General features: G+C 45.6%; 7 protein-coding genes across 7 annotated transcripts; 5 read left to right on the top strand and 2 right to left on the bottom strand.

Moving 5' to 3' along the window:
- Positions 1 to 815: 815 nt before the first annotated feature.
- Positions 816 to 5,835, top strand: F4813DRAFT_383244 (FabD/lysophospholipase-like protein; the record flags this gene model as incomplete). Its single annotated transcript, XM_049245919.1, has 13 exons — positions 816 to 964; positions 1,081 to 1,340; positions 1,389 to 1,856; positions 2,008 to 2,198; positions 2,334 to 2,442; positions 2,590 to 2,952; positions 3,008 to 3,638; positions 3,696 to 3,803; positions 3,854 to 4,197; positions 4,248 to 4,308; positions 4,378 to 5,135; positions 5,212 to 5,571; positions 5,651 to 5,835. 13 exons carry the CDS (start codon positions 816 to 818, stop codon positions 5,833 to 5,835), a joined length of 3,987 nt encoding a protein of 1,328 aa, XP_049095425.1.
- An 818-nt stretch (positions 5,836 to 6,653) lies between these two features.
- Positions 6,654 to 8,421, top strand: F4813DRAFT_253874 (alpha/beta-hydrolase). The gene is made up of 3 exons (XM_049240186.1): positions 6,654 to 7,255; positions 7,322 to 7,435; positions 7,503 to 8,421. Exons 1-3 carry the CDS (start codon positions 6,927 to 6,929, stop codon positions 8,098 to 8,100), a joined length of 1,041 nt encoding a protein of 346 aa, XP_049095424.1. The 5' UTR covers positions 6,654 to 6,926; the 3' UTR covers positions 8,101 to 8,421.
- A 729-nt stretch (positions 8,422 to 9,150) lies between these two features.
- Positions 9,151 to 10,395, bottom strand: F4813DRAFT_253725 (uncharacterized protein). Its single transcript, XM_049240185.1, has one exon. It carries the CDS (start codon positions 10,042 to 10,044, stop codon positions 9,313 to 9,315), a length of 732 nt encoding a protein of 243 aa, XP_049095423.1. The 5' UTR covers positions 10,045 to 10,395; the 3' UTR covers positions 9,151 to 9,312.
- Positions 10,396 to 13,734: 3,339 nt separating this feature from the next.
- F4813DRAFT_374356 (MFS general substrate transporter) lies at positions 13,735 to 15,805 on the bottom strand. The gene is made up of 2 exons (XM_049244920.1): positions 14,878 to 15,805; positions 13,735 to 14,816 (listed from the first exon to the last, which is right to left on the bottom strand). Exons 1-2 carry the CDS (start codon positions 15,549 to 15,551, stop codon positions 13,877 to 13,879), a joined length of 1,614 nt encoding a protein of 537 aa, XP_049095422.1. The 5' UTR covers positions 15,552 to 15,805; the 3' UTR covers positions 13,735 to 13,876.
- A 2,679-nt stretch (positions 15,806 to 18,484) lies between these two features.
- F4813DRAFT_253526 (Di-copper centre-containing protein) lies at positions 18,485 to 20,316 on the top strand. Its single transcript, XM_049240184.1, has 3 exons — positions 18,485 to 19,042; positions 19,112 to 19,274; positions 19,331 to 20,316. The coding sequence occupies exons 1-3, from the start codon at positions 18,825 to 18,827 to the stop codon at positions 20,132 to 20,134; spliced, it is 1,185 nt and encodes a 394-aa protein (XP_049095421.1). The 5' UTR covers positions 18,485 to 18,824; the 3' UTR covers positions 20,135 to 20,316.
- Positions 20,317 to 23,867: 3,551 nt separating this feature from the next.
- Positions 23,868 to 25,494, top strand: F4813DRAFT_399825 (alpha/beta-hydrolase; the record flags this gene model as incomplete). Its single annotated transcript, XM_049248204.1, has 1 exon — positions 23,868 to 25,494. The coding sequence occupies one exon, from the start codon at positions 23,868 to 23,870 to the stop codon at positions 25,443 to 25,445; it is 1,578 nt and encodes a 525-aa protein (XP_049095420.1). The 3' UTR covers positions 25,446 to 25,494.
- Positions 25,495 to 25,904: 410 nt separating this feature from the next.
- Positions 25,905 to 27,002, top strand: F4813DRAFT_393637 (uncharacterized protein; the record flags this gene model as incomplete). Its single annotated transcript, XM_049247447.1, has 2 exons — positions 25,905 to 26,164; positions 26,222 to 27,002. The coding sequence occupies 2 exons, from the start codon at positions 25,905 to 25,907 to the stop codon at positions 27,000 to 27,002; spliced, it is 1,041 nt and encodes a 346-aa protein (XP_049095419.1).
- Positions 27,003 to 27,204: the final 202 nt, after the last annotated feature.

The following is a 27,204-nucleotide window of genomic DNA, read 5'->3' as shown; positions in this document are numbered from 1 at the left end:
AGGCATCAAGTTATCGCATCAGGCATCGAGTTATGATATGGAATGTTCCCCCTCCCCCCACTCCGCCACGCGCTCACATGCCAAACGTGCCTTTATTTGGGTACGGTGCGTGCCGTAAGTGCTACTGGATCTCTGGATCTCGCTAACTTCCGATGCCTTATGCGAAGACCTGAGAGGGCTTGCCTAGCAACTTGATTAATATGAGGTAGGTATGTACGTAACAGGCCTGAAGTTCTTATAAAAAAGGTCCGGGACGTAGGTACGCGTATGTAACCCAGCATTAAAAGCCGATCAGATCTTGATACAGTTAATTTGAACCAATCATTTCAAATCAAATTGACTATCGTCAATTGATCTTAGCCACAGCTAAATATTGTTTTAGTACTCTCAACTCATTAAGCCATTTCTATCTAGAACATATCTCCAAGTAGCGAATAAGGATAGGAAGGATAGGGTGTAAGTATAGAGTTATTGTAAGATACCTTCTCACTATGGGGCTATGCATGGAATTGGCTGTTGAGAAGATGTCATATTCGTGTCTTAGATTATCTGATACCTCATTTATCTACCCGCCTTCGTTCAGCCTGCCAAGCAAATATTATTCAGGTTTCACCAATGCACCGTTCTGCAACAATCGACACCCCTCTGCGGCTGATGCTGCTGATGAGGGGAAGCGAGTCCCCCAAAGCTCGAGGGCCTCTATTTCTCGAGCTCCGAGGAGTTCCGACTAACTCTCCAAGAAGCGATTACGTACCAGAAACGACTAAATGCTCGCTATTCAAGGGTCTCTACTATTACCATGACCTTCAAATACCATGGCGGGGCGTTTATCATTATCGCAACCCTGCCAGACATGCGGAACAAATGCCGAAAAGACGTTTACCTGCATCCAGTGCAATAATTTTGCCTTCTGCGATGTGTGCTGGCCAAAATGGTTCTTACACACTCCGGGCGCTGTTGGTTGGTCAGTAGATAAATCTTAGAAGCTTTTACTCCTGGCAATCATACTGCCATATTATATCTATGAAGAAGTTGTTCATAATTGCACGAACGAGACTAATCACCATGGATGATCGACAGGAACGGCAAGCCGCACGAGAAGGCAGACCCCCTTGTTGTCCACCGGTTACGTGAGATATTAGAGCCGATACGTACGGAAGCTGAACACGAATCCGAGCTTCTCGAGGACCGCGATACGACTTGGTTCGGGTTCGGTCGCGATGCCTTCGGCTATCCTCTATTCTACGATTTTGGGCGGTTCGCCGCTATAATGAGCGAGACTGTTACTGACGAGACAGTCGAGCGATATCCTCAGCTGACGACGTTTATTGGGGAAACTGGTAAGTCGCGACACTTCTATGCCTGCATCCCGACTAACCACATCATAGGCGCTGGTAAAAGCACCCTAATCAAGCTCCTCATCGACCGGCATGACCTGGCGGCGCCCGAGGGTTCCAATTACTATGCCCCGGTAACATCATCTAGCCATGATCGTATTTCCACCACAGGTGATGTCCATCTGTACGCAGATCCATCAACTCTATATAGCAGCCACCCATTACTATTAGTGGACTGTGAAGGCCTGAGTGGAGGAGAAGCCATCCCAAAGCAGCTGCGACATTACCCACAAGGTTCAAATGCAGAGTCGAACAATGCTGGTACGAGCAGACACTATGTGACTAGAAAGATCCTGTGGGCAGATACGCCTCAGACCCAAAGGAGAGAATTCGCCGTCAGCCAGTTGTACCCTCGAATTCTGTACACTTTCTCTGATGTTGTAGTCTTTGTTCTGCGAAACCCAAGATCGTTTGAATCAATGGTTCTTGATAAACTAATACGTTGGGGTGCGGCCTCTAGTATGTACATTTTCTTTTTCCTATTCCTATTTACTTTAGCTTTTACATTTTGTCCATTTCTCCAAGCGTTCTATGCCCGTCGAAAAGTCTCATATTTACATTTTATATCACTTTGACGACTATACACAGTCGCTTACTTTCGATATTTCAGTTGATAAATCACTCAACCAACCCGTACTTCCTCATGCAATAATTGTATTCAATGCTACGGATATCAATGTCGATGAAAGGGAATGGGATATTGCGACGGCTACGAAATTGCTTATGACGGATATCCACGATGCCGTCATACGGGAGCCGGCCTTGCAGGAACATGGTGAGCACCTAATATCCCGTCACTGCGTCTACCGGAAACAAAGCTGACCAATTCACAGTATGTTTGAGTATCTCTCAGTCTTGCACCCATCACTTTCTTTTTCTTTTGCCAATTGTCGAAGAGGAGATGAGTGAATTTTACATGGTACTGATATTCAATAGGTGCAAACATGGCGAAGGCGCGGAAAGCTGATAAGGAGCACCAAGGAGCTTCTGGAGTGCTATTATGGTTCCATAAATGTCATCAGGATCCCATATAAGGGGTCGTATAGTAAGATATTTTATCTCGGTCTATTCTCTCCATCCCTTACCTCCAAAGCCCACCCCTTAGGCTACCTCCTAGGCGGAGATTTCGATATCCTGGGCCTTATCCCTTACATAACAATTAGTCGACCGTCGCTAACATAAAGGGGTTCAGTGTTGATAGACGAACAAGTTAGCAAGCTTTCTAGCTTGCTGAAAGACCGTTGCAAGGCTTCGTACCTGAGGAAAAGAGAAGTGCGCATGCTAGCTAATACTGAGAAGCTTCAGTTCTACCTTCAAGCAGCATACGATCATTTTACTAGAGATCTCAATATGCCGTTTGATTTTGTGAAGGAGACTCTTCGGCATAGCCCTGTCTCCAGAAACTTTGAGGGTAACATATTGAACTTAGCATTAGCGATCAAACAGAAATCTAGTAATTTGATTCTTAGCTGCGACACTGAACAGATCTTTCGGGCGATGGGACCAATGATAGCATCATGCGTGATGCTGGACGCTGTTCGTCAGAATCTACCAGGTGAACTTAGATCTGCCTTGGCCGGTTCGATACGATGTGACTAATTACTATCCAGGTACCGCAAGCCGTCTCCTAGATGATCGTTATGCCAAGCCTTGCGCTGGTGCATTACAGACATTTGCCGACATGTACTGCCCGTGCAGCTTCACGAACCCGTCTTTTAGCGGAGATCTTGGTCGATGTTATAATGTTAGGTCAGGTCATAATCCCAAAGGGCATCAGAACAAACAAGGAAAAATCATTGGCGACGGCGACTATGAATCTAGCTTTGATGTTGATGCGTTCCGGCCAGTCTGGGAAAACCTCCTAAAAGCAAGTCTGGCCCAAGTTCAAGCCTCTAGCTTCAAGCTTGGGCAGGAGTTCCCAGATAAGAGCGAGCTTCAGATTGCTGCTCTTATCCACCAGGAACGCTTGAACGAGCTTTACTCCAACGTACTAGGTGTGGCGACAGACTTTATCAGCTATTCTTCCTGCCTCTGCTGCTTGAGAGAATTACCAGAGTGCGCACTACCATGTGGTCATGTTCTTTGCCTCCCTTGTGCCGAAACATATGGGACCAGAACATCCAGGACCACTATTGAGATCAGCCGATGCCCTCTACATGTACGGGATGTTATTGCCAATCCACCTTGGGTTATCGTGACGAAACCGCGTTATGCCGGCAGCCGGGTGCTTTGTCTTGATGGGTACGCGATCCGTATCATGGCAAGGTGCGATGAGATATGCTAACTAAATGACTGTAGAGGTGGCGTGCGGGGCATCATACTGTTACAAGTACTCGCCGAGATAGAAAAAGTCTTGGGTCCAGACTTACCTATTCAATTGTTCTTCGACTTGATTGTTGGTACTAAGTAAGTTGACAGAGTATTATTTAATTAGGGATTTTGCTAATCGGGTTCAGCTCTGGTGGTATCATCGCAATTGGATTAGGAGTTAAGAAATGGACCGTCGAATCGACAATACGGAAATTCAAGGATCTATGCAAGGAGGCTTTCGTACCTCGAGAGATGACTAGCATGCCCCTTTTCGGTACACTATCAAGTATTTACCATGGTAGTCTATACAAGACGCAACCTTTTACGAAGGCACTGAAAAAACACCTCTCTGATCAAGCTTTCTTTGGTACCGCAACCCATAGATCTCTTGTCACAACTTCAACCAAAGTTGCTGTCACTGCTTCGACAGGCCTCGAGCGACAAGCTGTTGTCTTTGCTAACTACAATCGGCCAGATCTACCAGAAAAGAGTGAGTGTTCCCTGACATATCCCTGGGAGATTCTCTAATAAAAATACTAGGACTTCCGTATAGGTTTATTAGATCAAATACGTCATCAAAGGAAATGCGCATATGGGAAGCGTAAGCCCCCCATTCCCTACAACTAATGACTTAACAGTGAACATCAAACTAACCAAACCCTCGAGATAGCGCTCGCGCGACATCTGCAACGCCACCTTTCTTTAAACCGTTTCTCAAACCCGAAACCAGTCAGGAATATGCCAATAACGATCTCCGTTACTCCTGCCCAGTGTTGGTTGCCCATTATGAGGCCAAGTCAATATGGGGCGACGTAGCAGACCGCCCACCAGACCTAATGCTTTCTATCGGCGCGGGTCGTAATGTAGGCGATCGTAATACGGATGACCCGAATACGTTTCAATCATCACGGTCTATGACTAATGAGACTGTGACGACTGCGGGTTATAGTACGAGCGCCGTCATTAGACAAGGCCGGGGAGGGGCTGGAAACTATAAGCGCAAAAGCTCAGCAACGATGCTGCCTTCCGATGACACAAATCTGGAGAATTCAGCAAGCGGATACGTCGTCCGTGATCCCAAGACGCCAATGCTACTTTCTTTCAACAATCCCGTCCCAAACCAGACAGATAGGCTAAACAATCAGCGACAATGTGACAGGACTTGGAATCGGTTCATGTCTAGCAGTATGATGAAGGAAGAATCAACTCGACAGCGCTACATGCGCATCTGTCCCGAACTCTTGACTAAGTTACCAAAATTCGACGAATTAGAGAAGATGAGTTCCGTGGAGCAAGAGACCGCTGAGGTGTTACGGCAAAACCACCAAGATATCGTCGAAGCCGCACATAGACTAGTCGCGAGTACGTTTTTCTTCGAGAAGGACGCTGGTAGTGTAAAACAGACTGCATCTGGATATAGTTGCACAGGTAAGCCCTCCTGCCTCCACTACATTTACGAATCCCTCTTCATGACGGAGTTTTTCAAGTAACCACTTTACTTTAGGTTCTATATTTTGTAGATTTAGGCTTTCCTCGCAAGAGCTGAAGGCTCTGGGGTGGTTTCTTGTATCTCGGTTGGACGGCGACTTTGAGCCATACTTCCTTCTTGAGATACTAGATGAAGGCGCATCTTGGCCCCCGCGGCAGATTGTTCTCACGAACTCTGTACTACAGGATATGCACTTACAGGGTGGTTTCCAACTTAACCCTATCCGAATAAGTACCATAACAGAGGATGCACAGGTCAACATATCCCTTTGCTTGCAGACTCGTCCTTATCATAGTGGTGTAGTAGTCTTACCCATCAGTGGCTTCCCACGAAAGCTCATGAGTGAAGATGGCAGCGGGCTCATGTATCGGGCGAGTAAGTATTTAACCAACTAGCTGAGGAATATGAAGATAAGAAGTGGGACTATCAATAACTAATACGCGACTTTACGTAGGCGTGTCATCACTCGGGACGTTTTTCTCCGCCATAGAAAAACGATCATCGATTACGACGGACATATCTTCAACCCCCCGAGCATCTCTGAACGAATCGATTCCGAGTCCTGCTCCTAGCATTAGCTCGTTCAGGAAGCTATCCATAGATAGAGATTCAGATTTTCGAGCCGAGCTGGAGGGTTAACCTGATGAGATGTCATGAGAAGAGAATGAAAATACTAATCATGCCATGATTTCACATCCAGGTCCCCTACACATGTGTATTATGAATTGGGCATCCACGAAAGATATTGTACAAATTTAGGGGAGTTTTTAGCACCTTTCTTATAACAACTATTAATGTTATAAAATAAACCACATCGCATAAGCTTTTTACTAAGCACTCTATCAAATGAAGATCCTTGGCAAAGACCCTCTAGTCGTGGTCATGTTGTTGTAACGGGCGAATCAAATGCGATGGGAAATAATTCTCCCTAAAACATGTAAGCCCAGCCCACCATGACCCCCGTCCGATTTGGAATCATAGTAACGGGACGATCTCTTCCTCTCGGATACCGTTCTATCTTGAGTGCTCTCCGAGATGGCGGGGTTCAAGTCACATCTAGAATGGATGAACAAAGTGAATTTATCCTAATTGGGAAAATGGTATTTTCATCCAGCATATTTCATCTCACTAAGATAAGCACTTGTGCAAGGGACCAGACTTCTATGAACACTAAATCTGACTAAGTACATGTCCACGTATCCGTGTCTCGATTAGCTAATTCCCTATATTCGAAGAGCAATACGCGCATGGAAGCATATCGACTGGCTTAGTTATTAGGTCTAGGTGCTCCTTTCTGGATTTGATATTGTCATTTCAAAGAAATGCACTCCAGAAAGAAACCACATCGTGGCGGAGTTACGATAATCTAGGGGCGAAGCCTCTTGCGAGGTGACGTACGGGTCTTTGGCATCGAATACTCGCTCAAGTCGAATGGACCACGTTCAGGATGGATTGAGCAAGGACAACTTCAGCTCTTCATCGAATATACGTCAGCAACATGTGGATATTCATCTCACCTAGCAGGCCTAGTTTCTACCCATGGTCGATCAATCCTTGTATCAAGATTATTGATGTTCACCTATTGAGTTCTTCTATCAAAATATTAGGGTTGGTCACTCAAGGATGGATACATATATAGATAGGTCCGTTGGCAACTTTCGGATCTCAGTACTCCTTATCTTCATCTTCATCCTTTCGTCTCTGGCCGGTACTTGTCCATAGCAACCAATATGCTCTCATACGTTGTGTCCGCCTTCATTCTCGCAGCAACAGCTTCCGCCGCGCCACAGTATCCGCAACTAGGATGTAGAGAGCTCTCAATACCCATCACCGTCAGTGTTCCGCGTTTCATTGTTAACGCAACAGTCAACGACAACTGGGATGCAATTGCTTTGACACTGGCCTTTACAAGGCGGGACTTTAGCGAGAGCACAGATCCATTACCGATTTCCGGTCAGACATCTGGGCCTGTAGAAAGCAAGTTCAATGTTGGGGCAACACTATGTGGGAGAGGAGGTCCTACTTTAGTTCTAACTCATGGTATTCTGGAATCTAAGCTGTATGTTTCATTTCGTTCCAACTTGGAATTGTGGGATGATACGCATTAGTGTTAACACTATCATAGGTACTGGCAGCCAACATTTCAGGCGTCGGATAAATACAACTTCGTTAAGGCTGCCGTTGCTGCTGGATATTCTGTTCTCAATTACGACCGTATCGGTGTAGGGTCATCCTCTAAGTAAGCATGGTCTATATCATTATGAGTAGAGGTCACGGTTTCACTAACTTATCTTCTTTGGAGTCAGGGTGGATGCACTCTCGGATGCCCAATTCCAAGTAGAAGCGGCTGTACTTGACTCACTGGTAGACTACGCGCGATATGCTACGAATGCCACGAGAGTGGCACTTATAGGTCACAGCTACGGGGCGTATCTGACAGTTGCATCCGCGGCTAGCAAAAAGACCGCTGTTGACGCCATCGTCCTTACCGGTTTCGCGGGTGGCTTCCAGTATTTTGGCCCCTTTCTCGCTGGGTCTGGCTTCAGAGTCGCACGAATCCAAGACCCCATTCGCTGGGACGCTTTGGACTCAGGATATCTCACATCAGCAGACCTATTTTCTGAGACGTATTCGTACTTCGGAGAGCAAAATGATTTCGAGCGGCGGGTCGCCGAGTGGTCTTACTTGAAGGGTAGTGAGCCATTTGCCGTAGGCGAGTTACCATCCCTTATTGCGAGCAGTCCCCTAGACTTTGCAGCGGTCACGGCTCCTGTCCTCGCTATCCAAGGCCAATTCGATCTATCAGGCTGTGGTGGTAACTGCGTCGGCCTCCTAGATGGCCTCAAGGACGACTTTGCTGGCGCTAAGGTCGTGAAGACCGTTGATAATCTACCCGCGGGGTAAGTTATACAGCTTTCAAGAGTTGAATAGGTATCCATGCTAACTCTGGTTCACAGGCATAACCTCAACCTACATAAGGTCGCCCCACAAGCGTTCGAGACGATTTTCAGCTTCTTGAAAAGTCAAGGAGTGTAATATTGATCTATTCATCCCGAATCAGCGTCTTGATTGCAGGAATATCTGTAACTGTTAATTTTCGGCCTTCACTTTCTTTATAGGTAATTCTAGAATCAAGGATCTCTAGCGCGAGGGGTTCGAACTATTGCCTTTTGGAAATTACTGTTAAGATTTATATTATATTTAGACGGCATACAAGACCGGCGAGATAGACTTATAGGGGATGGTTCGATGGACCATTTAGCGTAATGAAATATTGGTAGTGTTCGAATAAAAACGATATTAATCAGGAAATACTATCACAACTCCATTAGGAATCTTTTTAAGAGATATAGGTACACACTGCAAGTAATAATTTGTTCAACTTTCCAAGCTGTTTGGCTATCCTGGTTATCAAATATTATACAATCCTCCATACTAGATGGGGTTTTTAAATCCATTTCCTTGATCCCGCACCCTGCCGGTACTTTAATACCAAAATCCGAAGCCGACTAACGGCAATATGTCTAACCTGACAGATAGTAAATGTTACATAGAAAAGAGCATTTGACGCCCATTGCCCCTCATGCCAACGCTCGTACCATTCCAGGTTGGTCCTCGTTCTAAATGTGGGACCGTCCGAGCGTCGCCTTGAACTCGTTTCGACCCCGCCTGCGCCACCGTCATTATCTCAACATTGCTGGAGCTCTGTGACAGTGATTCGGCCATGCGAAAGTCAATATACGGCAAGGTTGCCGTGCCTGAGCTAAGGAGCGTTTTGGTGCTTTCGAGCATCCGTTTCGAGCACCCACCGTGACTTCTAGTGGACACGTTTGTGGATAAGCTCTGAAGCAGAAGTCGGTGTTTTTTTTGTGTGTGAATATTTATGAATTGATGGGAAGAAAGGCCGTGGCCAAGGAAGAAAAGGGGTATCCAGAGAGTGAGGGTAATAACTGTTTTGGTGTCGAAAATGATGCGTCGGTGTAGTAGTCATGTAGACCCTAGAGTGAGTGATGCGATCCGACGAGGCGGTGTGGAGGATAGTGGCCGTTGACATTGGCCGTAGTTAGTCTCCCTGTATAACCCGAGCCTTTTCCTCCCATCACATCCGGCTGCTGCTTAGAACACGAGGTTTACGCCGTCTTCCGGATGTTCGTAGTAGGATCCGCCCAGTTGTCTGATTAAACGGCAACGTTCCTCCATGTTGTAAGTGTTGTTGATTCTGCCGATACCTCTCGACGACGCGTCTCCGTGTGTTGTTCTCAGAACCCAGACACCACCACCTGCGGGCCAGCCAACGTAGACGACCGGTTGATTGTATCTATCTGGACTCATGAAATTCCTCCTGTAGGCATCTTCGCTCTCCCACCAGGTGGCTCCGAGCTTGCGCATATTACCGCAATGGATATCTTCCTCTGCCTGATCCAGAGATCTCATGGCGATGTGGAATCGGTCTAGATTTAAGAAATCAAGTTCGACAGCTGTGCAATGGAGCACGTAGATTCCCCCATAGCTGGGGTATCCGCGCACAGCAGCGCCAGGTCCTACTCCGAATTGTGTTCGGAATTGAGGTTTGTCAAATACCATGAGGTAGTCATCTTCTTCTCCAGAGTCATAGATGGGATTTCGCGACTGCGCGTCTGCAGCGAAATCCTCGTCTGCGGAATCATAATCGTCAAAGCCTCGCGATCGAGAGCTTGACATAAAATCACGGGTCAGGCCATGAGCTCTTGAGCGACGGGCTCTGAAGGAAAATAGATAGCTTCCAGACAAAGCTGCAAGAAAAAATATGGCGGGTGTTATGAGGGACATAATGCCCGGAGTAGGTTGTGTTCGGACTGTTGGAGACATCTTGGCTTGGAGGTCTGCACACCTACCTATAGGTACTCCCGGCTCCGGTAGATAAGCCCTAATAAATTCACATGGATGCAATATGGAATGCAATATGGATGCGATATAGATGCACTATGGACGCACTACGTGGTTATGCCCACGTCATCTAGCGGGCTACCTACTGTAAGTGACTTGGGCTCTGACGCTTTGCCCAGGTGTGTTATGTGTGTTATGTGTTACGTGTTATGCCACTATTTGCATAAAGAGCATTGAATAAATTGATTGGAAGGGCAAAAAAGGAAAAAGGGAAAAATGCCATTCTTCACTTGTTGTTAGGCATTGTTTGGCACCACATCCGAATTTCATCTCTCTAACGTAGGGCTGATAGGTAACCGAATAAACACCAAGGATATCATGGTAGCCAATCAAATAGCCGCTCGCCCTTCGGCATAACTAACTTGCATATACGTGGCCACGAACAAAAAAACTGTGCCACTTTTACTGTGCTTCTTATTGACCGCCTCAACTCCTCCCGCACAGCCATCGCGAGTCACGCAGGTACAAATCCTTACCCATGGCGAAAGGAAGCTATGACTTCATCAAGAAACGCCTTGTGGCCTTTTTACTGGTTGCCTCGTTGGAAGAAGGTAATCCAATGGCCCTTTGACGCCCAACACAAGAATAAGGTCCCGTGAGCCTTAAACGTCTGGCCGCCAATGTTTACATTGATAGAGCACTGTTCCCACTTATAGCTCGGCTATACATTGCATGCCAAGCATTCCGTTCATGTCTTCTATCCACGTCAATACGACCTAACTCTTTCGAATTGTTTACAGGGGCTGATCGCTCAAAATTGACGAATGCTGGCGGGTATTTCGCCTTAACTAGCGGAAAACTGAGGCCGTGGAAGAACATGTGAGACTCACTCCAGAATCAATTGCGAATAGGTAGTGGGACATTATGCCATTGGCTCCGAGAGAAGAGCATAACCGCCATCTCTCTAACAGTTTTGAAGCTCATGAAGCTTATGACTTAATAGCCATTATTGCAGATATTATAGGACCCCTAACATTTCATAAGCTCAATGTAAAGAGTAAAAGTATCTAAAAATAACTGCGGCTTCAATTGATGCAGGGGGATATTTCCAGGACATTGGTAGCTACAGTAGGCCTTTACCTTTAGCATGTGTTCATACATTCGAAGCTTTACACGTGAAGAGAGAAGGAAACGTGATTAGACAATTGCTAAAGAAATGAGGCAGCCCATACTAAAATGCAGTTTCTCATTGGTATCCAAATTTCAGCTCGATCATAATCGCCTTCATCCGAAACTCACAGATGACCATCTTGAAGCATGGCATTTGACTCACTCGCGTGTCAGTGCGGTCCCAACCATCTGGCTAGTCAGGAACAGTATCCAAGCGCCCTGATCCTCTACGAGATGCGTGCATAATTGGTTAAGGTGAGGTCCATTGGCTGCCTCCCATGCCCTCGGACCCGTTGTGTAACTGACGATGATGGGTTAGGCTGCATCGATATAGACTTGGTCCTTATTCGAGAGTCTTAGTAAACTCCACATAACGGGACGGCAGAGAAATGAATAAAATGCTTGAACTACAGGTAGGCTCCACTTACTGATATAAGACTATCGAAAACTTAGTGAGCTTTCTTGAGTTACTGGGGTCATACCTGACTGGGGCGTAGTTGATATTTACGTATACCTCTATAACCTATCTACAGACAGAGTCAAAACAGGTAAGTTGTCTATCAAAGTAGAGTATAGTCGGGAAGGTTTTGAAGGTGAAGACCTGGTAACTAACCCACTATAGGGTAGTGGAGTTTTGGGATAATAAGAAGGCCACCTATAGTTCCTTAGGTATCTTAAGTAGGCACCTACTTATATATAGAAATAGTACGTTGCTCAATCAATATTATAGTCTTATTATTAGCATAAGTTACTTATACTATAGACCATGTATACTAAAACTGGAGGTATAAGTGGGTGGTTTATAGATATCGGGGTTAACCCTGGACCCAGAATACCAGTACCCGTCCTATCAGCTACGTACATCCAAGGTTGGCTCCGCATAGATAAAGATGGGATTGTTCTAGAATTTATAATATTGCGGCTCATTGTCTTTACTAAACCAGCTCCACCCTACATAGCAAATAAAATAGCATCCTTGGGCCCGACTGCATAGAAAAATTACCCATTACCCATTATAACTGTAGTGAGACCATCTCGTTACTATAACACTTCTATACTTTTCTACTACGCATATCCAACTTGGCTGTTAACGTTGTACTCCTCGAGGACTAGCCGTCCAATATCACAGATACGTTGTGCCGCAGAAGTATTCACAAAATTTCTAACGCTATTGAATTAATATGCTATCTACCTACACTATGGTTCATTTGATACTGGTGTTTAAGTATGGGCTATTTTGGGATGACTTATCCATAATCACAGGCTTTTCGCTCGTGACATCCTGAAACCGCGGACAAAGCGTCGTTGGATGTACGACGTAGAGCATGGTGATGGCTTTGCCATTGGTCGCAGAGATGAGCAGTGGTCGCCGTTGGTATTATAACTTCCTGCTGGTACTGACTGTGATGGGGGATACTTAGTGCTAGGTGTGAGTGACAGTGCTGTCACATGTATACTGAGGTTCGGTTTCTGTGTGATCTCCTATGTGACGAGAGCGACCCACGTAGCTGGCGGGATCGGATGTGAGATAAGGAAACACAGACTCCGAACAACGAGCTTGAGTCCTGGCGAAATGCTAGAGTGGTGGTAAAACAAACGACACCTAGCAACTTGAGTTAACCCGGGAAACATCGAGATAGTCTAGTCGACACACCCAACACTTTGGGGCAGTTCAATCCTTCGATCATCACTTTGGAGTTTTCATTTTCATAAGCGCAAGGTATCTGAACATAAGTCTTTGGGTAAAGAATCTTAGGCCGGGCCTCAACGGAGTTGACTACCTACCCCACTAGGTTCCAGATCTATGGATATTACTGCACCGGCGAAAAGCACTAATGAAGAGTTGGACCATGGCCTTGGTATCGGTCCTGGAGCTAACACTGACAGAGATCGTCGCCAGCATATGGAAATTACGCGCAGGGAGTTCAAAAGGCCCACGATACGATCGCCCCACGACCCATCACCGCCAACGCGTGGTTTTGTGCATATGACCATACGCTAGGGCGAATGACAGCACAATTACGGGGCAATTCTTCAGTAGAAAAATACTAAATCATGTATCCACAAACCCAGGCCTTTATCCGTGATCACTACATTATAATTCCAGCCATATTCCATACTCGTAATATCACCCCATCTCTTTTCAAACTTACAGCCGTAGATATGAGGTTGCTGATAAAGACCATACTTCAGCAGGCCGCGTTTCACGGGGTTGATCTTTAGAAAATAGTCCGGCTCCTGAATGAATTTTGGTATGCCAGGTTTCCGATCCGTAAGCGGTTATGGTTGTTGCGAGCCACCGCAACCCTTGTCCGATAAGAGCAAATAGCTCATAGTTGAGCTTCTTGCTTCTAAGCGCAGACAGCATGCGCTTAATCCGACGGAAGTTCTCTGTAGCCCCGTCGGTAAGGGTCGCGTCTCCAGGAACCATATTCTTAATAGTTTTTATTCTATTACATTATTTATGTCTGACAGTACCTAAGACAGCATAGCTTAACGTACCTCCCATAGAATCATATCACTAACCACCACTAATTACGAGATGTCTGTCTATCCCAAGTCGGGATCTAGGATATGGCTTATGGTGTTATAATTCCGGTGAAAAGGTATAAAACGTAGTTAAGTATTATGCCCCAACAGTATCTCACGTAGCGTCTTCTATAATGGATCTAAGCTCCGGTGGTGGTTTATCGTCACGATCGGTCCTCGGCGTCCGCACGAACAATGCCAGGATTAACATCATAATACATGATATTGATACTCCAAGGTATGGTAAACCAATCCAAACCCCACCTAATCGCATACCCAGCGTAAAAAGGCCAGCCAGGGCAGGCGTTGCCCATATATTGCTTCCTACATCCAAGAGCGCCATAATGCTAAACAGCCTAGACCGATGTTCAATGTCGACATGCGAGGTCGCGATACTTTTGATGAAGCTCGCTGATCCGGAACCAAGAGACATGACAACGAGGCCGGTTATGAACACAGGTAATGTCGGTGATACGCCAAGGATGAAACTACCTATAGCGTAAACCACGTAAGACCACCGTGCTAGTATTAGGTCGCGGTCTTTCTCATTTGCTACACGGAAGAATTTCGGTGTTGTTGGTTGAACGACTAATTTGGATAAGCCTGGAACGATCAATAGAACCACGACTATGTGAGCGATCCCAAAGACGGATTGAATATAACCAGTTTTGGCTATTGGGATATGATAATGTTTCGAAATATACTGGACCATGAACTGGAGTGTACACATCACGACAGGCATCGACAAGAGGCATATGCAAAGAATGAGAATAACAGAACCTGCTCGAATGATAGACAAAGAGTCTTTCAACTGGTTGAAGCCTCGTAATGCACGGGTTTTGAATGTTAGTGTAGACCCGGTGACATCTGAGCGCATGGGCTGGCGGAATGTTTCTGGGATAATCGCAATTAGAGCAGCGGCTAGGGCCCATAGTATGATGGTGAGCCACATAACGGGCCAAGGACCTGTTGTGGACATCATAGCAGATGCTAATGCCGGTGAGACTAAGTTGCCCGCCAGGCTTGCAACATGAATCCTCATGAATGCAATCGACCTATGAGTCGTAAGTAAAACTTCTCAACGTTGGAAGCTGGTTCATTGGATTGCTGACTTACCTACTGGATTCGGGAATTATGTCGCTCACCATGCTGTACGTGCAAGCGCCAATAACTGATGGACCTCCAGCGAGATGCGCTACAGATGATATCCAAATCCATCGAACCGGGAACTTGTCTGGAAACCAGCCCACAATCATGATCAACAGCACGTGGAAAATCATGCCTATCGTAGCGGTAGCATATACCGGTTTGCGGCCGATGCGATCAGCCAGGATCCCCCAAAGAAGGGCAACAAGACAACCGATGCCAGAGTTAAGAGCCTCTAAAAATGCAAACAGATATGCTAACTCGGACTGTATAACATCCTTCTTGCAGAGCACCTCATCAATCGGTTCGCCCGAGGTTGGTGACTGGCCGTAATATTCGTGGCAGAGAATGTCTTCATATATCCTCGTCATAGGAATCTGCTGGAAGCCACCGGAGAGAGAACCGACGAGGACGATCGAGTAGCAGAGGCTTAAGATGATTTTAGGATTGTACATCCATGATACGGTATTTTCGGCGCTGGAGATAGAAGACGCAAGCGTGGTTGACCTCGACCGACCGGACTTCCAAGCCGAGGCGGAAGCTAACGCGGGGGTCCCCTGAATCGTTGAAATCCCCGAAGTTCCCACAAGAGGAGTACGCTCGGTAACAGCGTTCTCGTCATCATCGGGCGTTGGTTCACTCATTTCGGTGTCGAATAGACCTTTCGGATCGTTCGCGGGTTTGGTTGTATGTATACCTTGGGTTGTATAATGATGAAGGTAGGTAAATCGTAAGGCTACAAGACAGTTTCATTATCTTTCCGACGTATGTAACCAACAACCCACGCCGGGATGGCATGCCCCAGCCTATCATATACCGGACAGGAAGCTATTTGTGGCACACTGTACAGGGGTAAGATATATGTCAACTTACATAATTCAAGACATGATTCAAGACATAATTCGAGACATAATTCCAAGACATGCTTACAGGTAGTGGAATCACACGTGGATTGATTCAGTGCACCTATTCTGACATTTTGCTAGGTTAACTTCTAATTCTTTTTTACAAGAAGGACTATCTACTGACTGTTTTAATATATTTCCATATTTAGATACTATTGTGAAATTCCCATATCTAACGTGTCCCTTCTTATATCGCGACCGTGCAAATCGCACGAAGCTACAAAGCCGACACACTTTGGTTCCTTCAACTCCATCGAGCTATTCTGCCAATCGCGACGCGCCGAGCGACATGATGAGTTCTACGAACGATAATATTCCGTTATAGGCCCTTCCTATCTACGACATCATCCCCGATTCGCAAGCTGAAAAGCCTTGGCAAGGGAAATAAGGGACAGTAGTTGTCGTCATCTGTAACACATTCTTAGCAAGGGATGAAATCGGGTCGGTCCGATGAAACAATGGGAGAAAGTAGAACAAACGAGACATTATGTTTCAATTAAGATCTTCGCCTCGATTGAAAGACGTACCCCCTGCGCGAGGACTGCCAAAGAGCAGGAATCAATACTATGCAATGCGCTTATGACGCGGCCGTTTAAATTTGGTCTTCGATGGAGGTACCAGGCGTGAATTGGAGATATCGGAACCTACTAAGGTAGGAGAAGCATTGCTATGCGAAGTGATACGCCCCCCCTAAACTTGGTCCTCTGAGCCGGACGCGCCCGTACGGCGATACTCCCGCGACTATCCACATAGTATCGCCCTTGCAGTAGCCAATTAGCTATTTTTCTCGAGGGTGACCAACTACAACGCCTTAGGGCCCAAAATAGATGATGATTACCTAGCCATAGAAGTGGCTTACGATATTTCTCGCGTTCTTATTTCAGGTTGGGCATATCATGTTTGAAAGGACCGAGCGGGTTTCAAGACTCTTTGTCCTACACCAAGTCAGCGAGTTCTATTCTCAGGATATGGTATATGAATCTCGGCTCGCTGAAAGTTGCATCAGCTGCAGACTTCTAAAAGTAGAACGATAGGTATTCTGCCTCGTTCTCGTAAAGCAGAAGACTGGTCTAGGCGAATGAGGAAGTCCTCGTAGTCCGATATGGCCGACTGTTGTACCAGATCAGCCATAAGCTGCAAGTCGAATCTACAGCCTATGTTATCCTTTCACTGGCATCCCAACTACGATTCGATCACGGCCGGAACGGTCCACATCCCCGCCGATAAGCAGCAGAAATCCTGCTCATGACTATTTGTTCTGTGACCAGACTGGTTGGAATCCCGAAGGCGGCATTGAAGTTGATACGATGCAGTGAAGTTCAAGAACAGAGATTGACTTGCGCCAGACTCGGAAAGCCTTTTTAAATACCATCTGCTATTGTTAGCGACGGTATCAGATAATATTAATTGCCTAGGCAGGTAAGATCATGGCCATGATATGTTATGGAGAGCTGATGTGGATATTATTCGTAGTTTGACGGCTCTATTGATACGAAGGGCCTAGAACTTCTTCCCAATCTCACGGCTGCGGTGCGATGGAACGCGTAATTCGAAGTGTCCCACGTTCAAATTTCAAGTTGGCCTTTATCGTGGTGCGTCTTGGAGATTCCCATACGACTTGATCCTTACCGATGGCTAACAAGCCAAATATGAGGAAGGGAGATTGGGTTAACGCAGCAAAGGTCATGCCCGTTCGGAAGACATAGAACTTATTTCTAGATTGAAAGAATATCCTTACCAGCGGAAGGATTATAACCTGTTCGGGAACATTGCTATTCGAGGTACGTTGCTTGGTTCGAAATTACCACATGGTTGTTTACCTAAGTAAGTGGGAATCGATCCCGCGATAACTTCGTCATGCTAAATATAACTCAAATCGTGGCTTACTGAATGTACCAGGTACCTACACCGGGCCAGGTTTTTAATTATCTACTAGGTACCGTAGCTTAATATGCAAGCAAACAGCCGTCAGCCTTAACAATTACATTGACATTAGGTGCTAGGCGCTAGGAGGCGTGAGGCTTGTGCTGCGATAACCACAATAAACAGAGCTAACTGAACTAACAATATTCTGTCTAAGATTCTCTGATTGGGTTAATGTCCCAAGGGCTATCCGAACGTGATGTCAAGTGCGGCGCAAAAGGGAAATTCGCCGAATATCATTGCTCGGTATGGTGAGACACAGGTACAATAATTCAAGATTGGATAAACTGACATGTTTGATTAGTATTACCAAATAATCAGCCCATGTCTACCTCTATTTCCAGTTCGTAGATTGTCTATTACACGCCCTTCAACCCCCATATTGTACGGTGAGGTCATCACTCCTTGATTTTAGGTACCTACCTAGGTAGGTAACAAGGTCAGGCTCTGAACCTCGGGACCGTCTAGATGCTCCCTCGATGCCCCTCGATGCTCAGCAGTATTTTGAGGCTTATCCACGAGTGAGCCAGTAAGGACCTTAGATGACATTCGGTATGAGCTACCGTCATGCATAGCAAGTATTCAGATGCACGTGTGAAGATGCATCATGCATTAGTTAGATACATAGAGTCAGGAGGGTCTCCTGGGCAACATTTCCGGAGCAGACGCCACACTATCGATTAAAATACGATCCTCTTACCTGTTTGTGAATAGACTAGACATGGAGGCCATGTCTGATTGCGACCATCGTCGGTCCCGAATAACGAGGCACAGCTAGATAACTGTTACATGACCTGCGGTTTACTTAGAAACACCATAAGCGCACGAGATCTTAAAAGAAATTGAGGCTCGCGGTTATACTAGCTGTTTCACGACAGCGATCCTCAGCAGGAATGTTGGGCCGATAAACCATTCCCTATATAACGGGTAGGCCTGACACCTTAGCCGTACCACCGCTCGTTGTCTTAGTGCAACCCAGGGAGTTATCGCCTCTTTCAATTAGGTAGTCATAGCACGGGCGACAAATTCTCGTCTTCCTAGGCTTGACAGAAAGTTCACAACCTCACTTACACCGGATCCTCGCAGACAATGCATCTACTTGGGAACTCGGTCATAATAGGGGTATTCGCTGCTCTAGCGAGCCAGTCCGTACTCGCAGGGCCTGTTGGACGTGGCTCGGGCCATGCCGGCGGGATACCGATGCCTCTTGATTTCAAGAGGTTCGAAGATGCATATCATAAAAATATTAGAGCATCCCTGGGACCTCGCGGTTGTACGAGGAGAAGCATCGCCGTTCGCAAGTCATGGTAAGGCAGCATAACTCCTCGCGAAGATGAAGCTTCTATCCCAAATTATAACTCTAACATGAACCACAGGGATAACCTCGACGACGCGACAAGAGCAGATTATCTGCGCGCAGTAAAATGTCTGGCGACTAAACCACCAACGATGGACACGAGTCTGGCGCCCGGCGCTGTCAACCGCTTAGACGACTTCACTTACATCCACATTAACCAGACTAACATAATCCACCAATCAGTGAGTGTTTCTACCACATAATGCATTCTGACGTATTCATCAACTAACTAACTCAGGGCTACCTCCTGCCGTGGCATCGTCTGTTCCTCTGGCAAATGGAGCAAGCGCTGCGCAACGAGTGTGGGTATAAGGGGCATCTCCCTTACTGGGATGTGCCCCGGTTCTCGGAAGACCAGACTAAGTCTAAGGTCTTTGATGGTTCGATGACATCTTTTGGTGGTAACGGTGCTCCTGTGCCCCATAAGGCTCATAGAGTCACCCTTCCCGGATTGGTCATACGTAACTTCTCGCTGCCAATGCCTGCCGGCACGGGAGGTGGCTGCGTTACGGATGGTCCCTTCAAGGAGTTTACGATCAGCTTAGGTCCCGTGGCGAAGGAGGTTATCGACCCAGCTAACAAGTACGGCTATCAACCTAATAAGCGATGTTTATCCCGGGATTTCTATGACCCTGCAAGCAAAGGCGTGCTAACATGGGCCAACGCGACGACCATCGTGGCATCTAAGAACATTAAGGAACTGAGGAACAATATAGAGGACCTATGGCATCTGAATTCACACACATTTGTAGGACGCGAAGCAGCAGATCCTTTCAGCACACCTAACGATCCAGTCTTCTATCTTCTACACGCGCAGATTGATCGCCTGTGGGCGATATGGCAGGGCCAAGACCTACAAGAAAGGACCTACGCGATTGACGGGAACAGGACATTCCTAGGTATCGCCCTCGACTACGCGCCGAATGTACCACGAAGTCTGGCAACGATAGAGGATAAAATGGACATGGGTTTGGGCTGGAACCCCAAGACCAAGGAAGGGATGCCGGCGACGGAATTCGGACGATGCTATGTATATGAATAGATTTAGGGGATATTTGGTTAAATTTCTTTTGTAACAGATCCAATATCCGCCAGATGGGTACTTGTGAGACATGACTTATAAACATAATAGAAGCTAAACGTTTGTATTCCTACGGGATGCGAACAATGCGAACATAGATTACATAGATGGTAAGGTTCAAATATCAAGATCATATCAGCAATGCATTCATGTAAAAACTCCGACGAGAAACGGAGAATCTGGTGTTGAAAATAGTATTCACGGATGCCTGCACCACGTCCGGCGCAGGATCATTAATGAGGCCTACTCCATGTTCATAGCTAACGAGTTACTTTCATCTCTACGTCTGGATCGGAGAAGCTTCTCGTAAAACCCCCCCCTTCCTAAAGAAGCCCAGTGGTGAAGGGGTAAATAATGGTTTGCCGGAAGATGACACGGCGATGCGACATCCCTTCAAGGCTTTTGTTGATCGCATCTACCCCATACTGGATAATGTTTCTGATGAGTGGCGTTTTGAATCATTCGACCTAAAAGAGAAGCCGAGCGTGTGGCGTTACAGAAGGCTTTCAGACACATCTCAGCTACCTACCTAGCCTAAGGTACACCTTACCTACATCTATTGTATATAGGTAGGTACCTAATAGTATATACGCGCTTGGCGTCTTGGCTGCAATTAATTAGAGTGAACCCTATCAGATGCCTTCAAGACTCGCTTATCTTATAAATCTTAGATTTATTGATAGGATGTAACCTAACCCATTCTTATAAGCATGACAAGTGAATGTATCCATTAGCAAACAACGACTTCTCCTTCTTTCGAGATTCTACTAGAATTGCAGCCATAAGCTGTGACGATGTTACACAGCTAGCTACTACGCTTGAGGGATAGGTAGCATACACCCTGATACCCCCTACCTTTCAGGCTTACGAGAGCGTTCAAGATATTTCCTGTACAATCTAGCTAAGCTCGTGTTCTTGCTCCAGCTAGTGCCATGGCTAATCAATGTGAGTAATGCCTGTGATGGTATAATTTACAGCGTCGCCTTCCTATATTTGAAGAACGTTATGTAACTGGGGACGGCCTATTGGGTTAACCGCGCGGCACCCTACGTATCACGAATAGTAGTCCGTCCGAGATGCTACTGTTGCATATAATATTATTCTTTTGGCCGCCATTGATTTGAGTTGGCTTCTCTACATCAATCTCTCATGCACCTTAGCATTAGGCACTTAATCACACAGTAGAGGTGTCTTATGGTAAGACATAACGTCACTTATAGGCTGCAAGAAAAGCAAGCCATATAGAAGTTCACGACCTTAACTACCTACCTTATGTACATACTCTGGCATACTTGTTTGCCTAGCTTCGCTTGTTTCATGTGTAGCTTTAATATATGTCTTAGGTATGAAGTTTTAGATTGGTTTACAAGCGATAAAAAAAATCTGACGCACATCACCTTCTACATCGGGTGACACGTTATATGGAACTACTACGGGAATACAAACGTCACTACCCCTCTTTCAAAATGAATTCAGTAACGAGAGGATAATTCCAATAACCACAGCTACGGGTATGTGACTGCCTTGGAGGATTATAAGTTAAATAAGTATGATCTCTCACGAAGGTTATGTCGGCCGCTCACAAACTGCTGAAATGAAAAATTATTATCAATCTGGTAACACCTAGCTCTGTCTATTATACCATACTCGTTAACTTCAAGTACATGATACCCAGAAGCGGCTTGGAAGTAAAGCGCGAAAGCGTTTTATCTAGTCTCGAGGTATGCCATGACTTTACACACATATTCATGGTGTCTCATCGAGAATGCAGAGAAGGTGTCATGTGCTAAAGGGCTTTCGAAAGAAGCGAGCGCTCCGGTCTATATGAGAAAGATTCTGGGGACAGATCTTCGTTGTGATGGATGGCGTAGGTGCTGACACCCAAATATGTACTCTATAAGATAGTATAGGTACCTAGGTAGTCGTCTATTATGAGGGGTCCTAGATTTTGATCGTGTGCATACTTTTCTTCCATAGAGTACCTATTAAGAGTGGGAACATCCCAAAGAATCTTCGATATAGGGGTGAAGGTAGCGGTACTTCGCTAACATTAATCCGTCTTGGATATCACTACTAGAGCTGAAAATTGACAGTATCTCAACAGTAGGGTTATCGTAATATCTCTGATCTCTCAAGTACTAAAAGAAGATTGCAGTAGCATTTGGTTAAAAGTCAGGGGTAGAAGCCTGGACAAAGCATCTCACCTACGTATAGCAAGTGCTTATATAGCTTTAATTCAGATCGATTTAGTCTAATCTGGTAGAACTGTTGATAGGAAAGTCCGCGACGAACGAATAGGGATTTTGCATAGGGTATTCTCGAATAAAAATCAGGTAGAAGTAGGTAGTATCATAACACATGAAAGATCTTACCGCCATTTATAGTATGTGTTCCAGTTGAATCTCATATCAAATTACTATAATCTCGTTAGGATAAGATTTTAACCATGGTAGAAAGGATGTCTTAAAATTAACCATCAGTTAGGAACACGTAGAAAGACTTTTGGAAACCTCAATAGTAGAATATGATCTAGATATTACCTTATATCATTTAAATAAAGGAAATCCTAGAACCAGGAGGCACCAAAAGGAGCTACATAAAAATTATGTTCTTTATCATATTACTTGCCTGATACTGAGATTTTGATGTAGGGTCCTTTGCGTGGATCTAGTAAGGTTCTTACTCACGGACGTTCTTTCACGTAGTGTTGCGAGGTAACTATGTAGGGATGGAGAGGAAAGCTTTGAGAATACTGTAATAAGAACCAAGTAGGGAAAAGGAAGAACCATAGTTATATTTAAAGACAAACCAGTTAAACAACACTTGCACTCAAACTGATATTGAAGCTAGCAACATAGGTATCTATTAAGACACCAATGTTCTCTAGAGGGCTTTTAAAGTGTCATGCGATATATACTAACAAATACTACAATCAAACGCCTATTGGTCTAATGTGCTACTAACTGGACTACTAAGTTTCCGAGGTGCAATTCTCTAAGGGGTATTATATTGAACCAGAGTCACAAGGGAACCGAGATAGAATGCATGTATGGGAATGATTCATTACATAATTATACTCTAGGTCATGATAATAAATAAGGTGCTCATAATGCACGGTAAGAACGCAATGAGTGTTGACCTTGTTTTAGCATACTGGGTATATAATATATTTCAGCGGCTAGGTAGGAGACTATATCCTATATTGTAACCTATCTACTCACATCGAAGGTAGGCATTAACCTATATAGCAGTGATCTCTGCAACTTAGACGTCCCATCCTATCAGGTGCCACCCCAATGATGCGAGATGACAACATTTAGCCTATTCGAACCATAGTTACAACAAGGGCCCAGAACATACCCAAGGTTCCAGAGCATTGGAGGGTTTCATTTATCAAAGTCACATGCAGGGCCTTATTGGCGGGAAAGGAAGTTCTTTGAAACTAACAAGTGCCGACATACTAGACATGGGGGGATGAATTGTGCTATGGAATGGTTGTGGCTAACTATATCTCTCTTCACATTTTATCGATTTATAAGTATGGCTACACCCCCCTTTGGATAGAGATTCTCATTGTAAATAGAGGATTCTAGATATTTGGTCCTGTATTTACCTAGATTAACATAGCCATAATTAACCTCGCAGAGCTATTACAGCGAAGATCGGTCTTAGCTTCAATTATCTTCCGTTGATAATGAAGCTATTATTACTGTTTGGTGCTACTTTTGTGAAGAGCCTCGCGGCGAGCCGATTGTGCGATCAAGATGATGGTCCTAGTCTCACGGTAGCAACCCTGACCGGAACGTACACTGGCCTACAGAATTCGGAATATCCGGGTGTCAGAGAATTTAGAAACATCCCATATGCTGAGCCTCCGGTTGGCAAGCTCCGATGGAAACCTCCTGTACCTCTCCGTCCTTCACGGAGCCACTATCACTCTTCTAGATTTCCACCTTCATGTCCTCAATATTTGACCTCTCACTTATCATTATGGAATGCCAATATTACCGACTTCTCTATACCTACAGGTGATCAAAGTCACTATGCGGGAGAAATGGCACAGACCACAGCAGAGGATTGCTTAAGCTTGGCAATTTGGACCCCTATTAACGCCACGCCGAAAGATAAGCTACCTGTGGGCTTATTTCTGCCGGGCGGTAGTTTCAGGGGTGGTGGCTTGGATGCCCCCTACCATATACCGGCGGGATGGGTCAACCGCAGTCAAAAGCACATCATGGTTACCATGAATTATAGGGTTAACATATTTGGATTTCCAAACTCTGCTGGGCTCGAAGATAACGATCTCGGCATTTTGGATCAGAGACTTGCGCTAGAATGGACATATGCGAACATTGAAGCTTTCGGTGGTGACTCAAGTCGTATCACCGTATGGGGTCACTCAGCTGGCGGAGTATCGGCAGACGTTTTAAACTTCGCATATCACGATGAATCGCTGGCTGCCGGTTTTTTCTTGATGTCTGGAGCGGCAATGCGTACTTTTGCACAGGGTGATAATGCACTACAAACAAACTTTACATACGTTTCTAAGGAACTTGGGTGCGATTTTCCAGATGACCCAAAAGCGGAGGTCGAATGTATGCAAAAGGTCCCAGTAAATTTAATTACGAACTTTATTGGACACTATGAAGACGAAAAGAAGAAACCATCTTTGTTCTTTCGACCAACTGCTGACGACAAAATTATATTCAAGAACTATACAGAAAGGGCTGAGAAAGGTCTCATGTCGAAAGTCCCAGCACTTATTAGCGATACATCGAATGAGCAATCAAGTCTCATTTCTTACCCTATTGATAACTTAAGTCAAGGTCCTAACAAGACAGACATCGACAAAGGAACATTGAGCGACTTTATTTGTCCAGCATTCAACTCTTCGAACGTCAGGGAATTCAATAACCTCACTACATATCGTTATCAATATGCTGGGAACTACTCAAACTTGACTCCTTTTCCTTGGATGGGAGCTTACCACGGAGCAGATTTGCCCATGATATTTGGAAGTTATAACCTTACAGGTGGAGCCACGGACTTTCAGAAGCAGGTGGCAGAGACGATGCAGGACTATGTATTAGCTTTCCTAGCGGATCCGAAGGATGGGTTGAAGTCTCTCACTTGGTTGCCAGGCAGTTCTAGATACGGGGTTGATGGTCCAATGGTGAGGTTCGGAGCAGATGACATTATAGTCCAAAGTATTAACGCCTCAGACGTGGACGGTGCATGTATGGGGAGAGGACATTATAACTCACAGCCGTAGAAGTATAACTGAGATCCAGGTTTGTTGATCGGAGTATGAAATAAATAAAACCTTGGGGGTCCTTGTCTTTAGAGACTATTGACCCTTTGACCTGTGGAAGGAAATATGCGTGAATCGTTCCATTATATGAATAATTCTTGGGGTATCGACGAACTTCCTATAGTCTTCACGATACGCATGAATGGTTGTGAATGTATAAATGATGGTATATGGAAGTTTAGAGCGTGTTAAGCCCGCCTGTACTGGTATGGAATGTGCTTAGAGTTACTAAGGTTACTGCACTCCTAAGGGGCCAGGCCAGCATCCCGTCACAGGCCACGAAAAAAATTCCCTGAGGTAGTAAATATTCACTCTACTTAAAGTAGCACACTGATTCTGTAGTTTAATCAACAATTTACCACCTGCAGTCATCAACAAGGCTTTACTCGACTAAGAAGCACACTGCCAATTTTGTCAAATATGGCAGATTCATCAGATGGCAAGACCCGGAAAGATGGGATGGTAGCCCTTGCTCTGCACCATTCAGATGATGCATCATCTATTGACCTGTTAAAGCACGACGAAATTGATAATCCCACTGATCAAGCTGGAACTTCAACCACTCAGCCTTTCCGTGTACCAGCGTTGCCATCTTTGGGCCATCCAAGCCTGTTGCAGCATCCCAGTTCAAGAAAACGTGAACATTCCCGAGTCGATACTCTATTAAAAGCTCCTCAAAAGTAAGTCTTCGCACATTATATGGGCCTCAAAACGGGCTTAACAAGTATCAAATGTAGGAAGCCGCGACACTGGAAAAGTCGCCAACCAGGATCTATTATGGATTCATCTTCAGGCCTTCCCACCCAAGATACTCAGCCCTCCCAAGGGCAAGAAGCAAGTCAATCACCTTCCGACTCCATTAGGAAGCTGCAGCCGCAACCCGATAACAGCACTTATACGGAATTATGCTTTGAAGTCGACAGTTCTACCCAATCTACCAGTACATCCAACGACTTCGAGGAAACTGGTGGGGAGAACAAACCAGCATCCGGCTCCCACATGCTCACAGAGTCAGAGGTTGCATCTTTACCGTACGGACTTGGACTTATTTACGCCGAGACCTGTAGACTGAAGGCTGAATCAAAGCGCCGCAAAGAAGAGATGGAAGCCGAGCAGGCAGCCGAGAAAGCGCGTCTCGCCGCCGTGAAGAAAGCCAACGAGTTCCGATGGCCTGGTGACACTTCGGCGTATACAGCAGAGTCTTTTGTGTTCTTGAACCCTCCAGGCAGCGAGCTCCGCGCCAAAGCTATCCATATCGGCATCCCGAAGAGCCAGCCCTTGACGTCACGCGTCAGCGCCTACGCCGTCAGACAAGAAGGTAGCGCCGATATTGAGTTCAGAATGGCCCGAGATGGCTCGACCCCGGAAGAAATACGCCAGGGACCCTTAGTTGACTACAAGCAGATCCGCCTCAACGACTTCTTCAAGGGTATGAAGCAGAATCAAGCTGACCTTTGGGCCAGACAGCTGCTAGCCCAGGTTCCGGGTATTAACGACGCTATCGTCAAGTGGAAATAAGAAACCAACAACTGATGCAGGGGCACAAGAAGGTTCTTCAAAGTTCCTTAGCTTGCTACATTGTCTCTTATGTCTTCGCATGACGAGCATCGCTTGCTAGACAATCCCCGAAAATTCGATTAGTCTGAGCTATACAGTGGATCATTGAGTTGACACAAATATGTGCGTTGTATTCTAGGTTAGGTTAAATAAAAAGTCCCAG

This window comes from Daldinia decipiens (genome assembly GCF_022478715.1).
Source record: "Daldinia decipiens strain CBS 113046 unplaced genomic scaffold F4813scaffold_47, whole genome shotgun sequence".
NCBI classification, from domain to species: domain Eukaryota; kingdom Fungi; phylum Ascomycota; class Sordariomycetes; order Xylariales; family Hypoxylaceae; genus Daldinia; species Daldinia decipiens.
The sequence above is the reverse complement of the archived record's forward strand: the minus strand, read 5'-3'. Positions and strand labels throughout refer to the sequence as shown.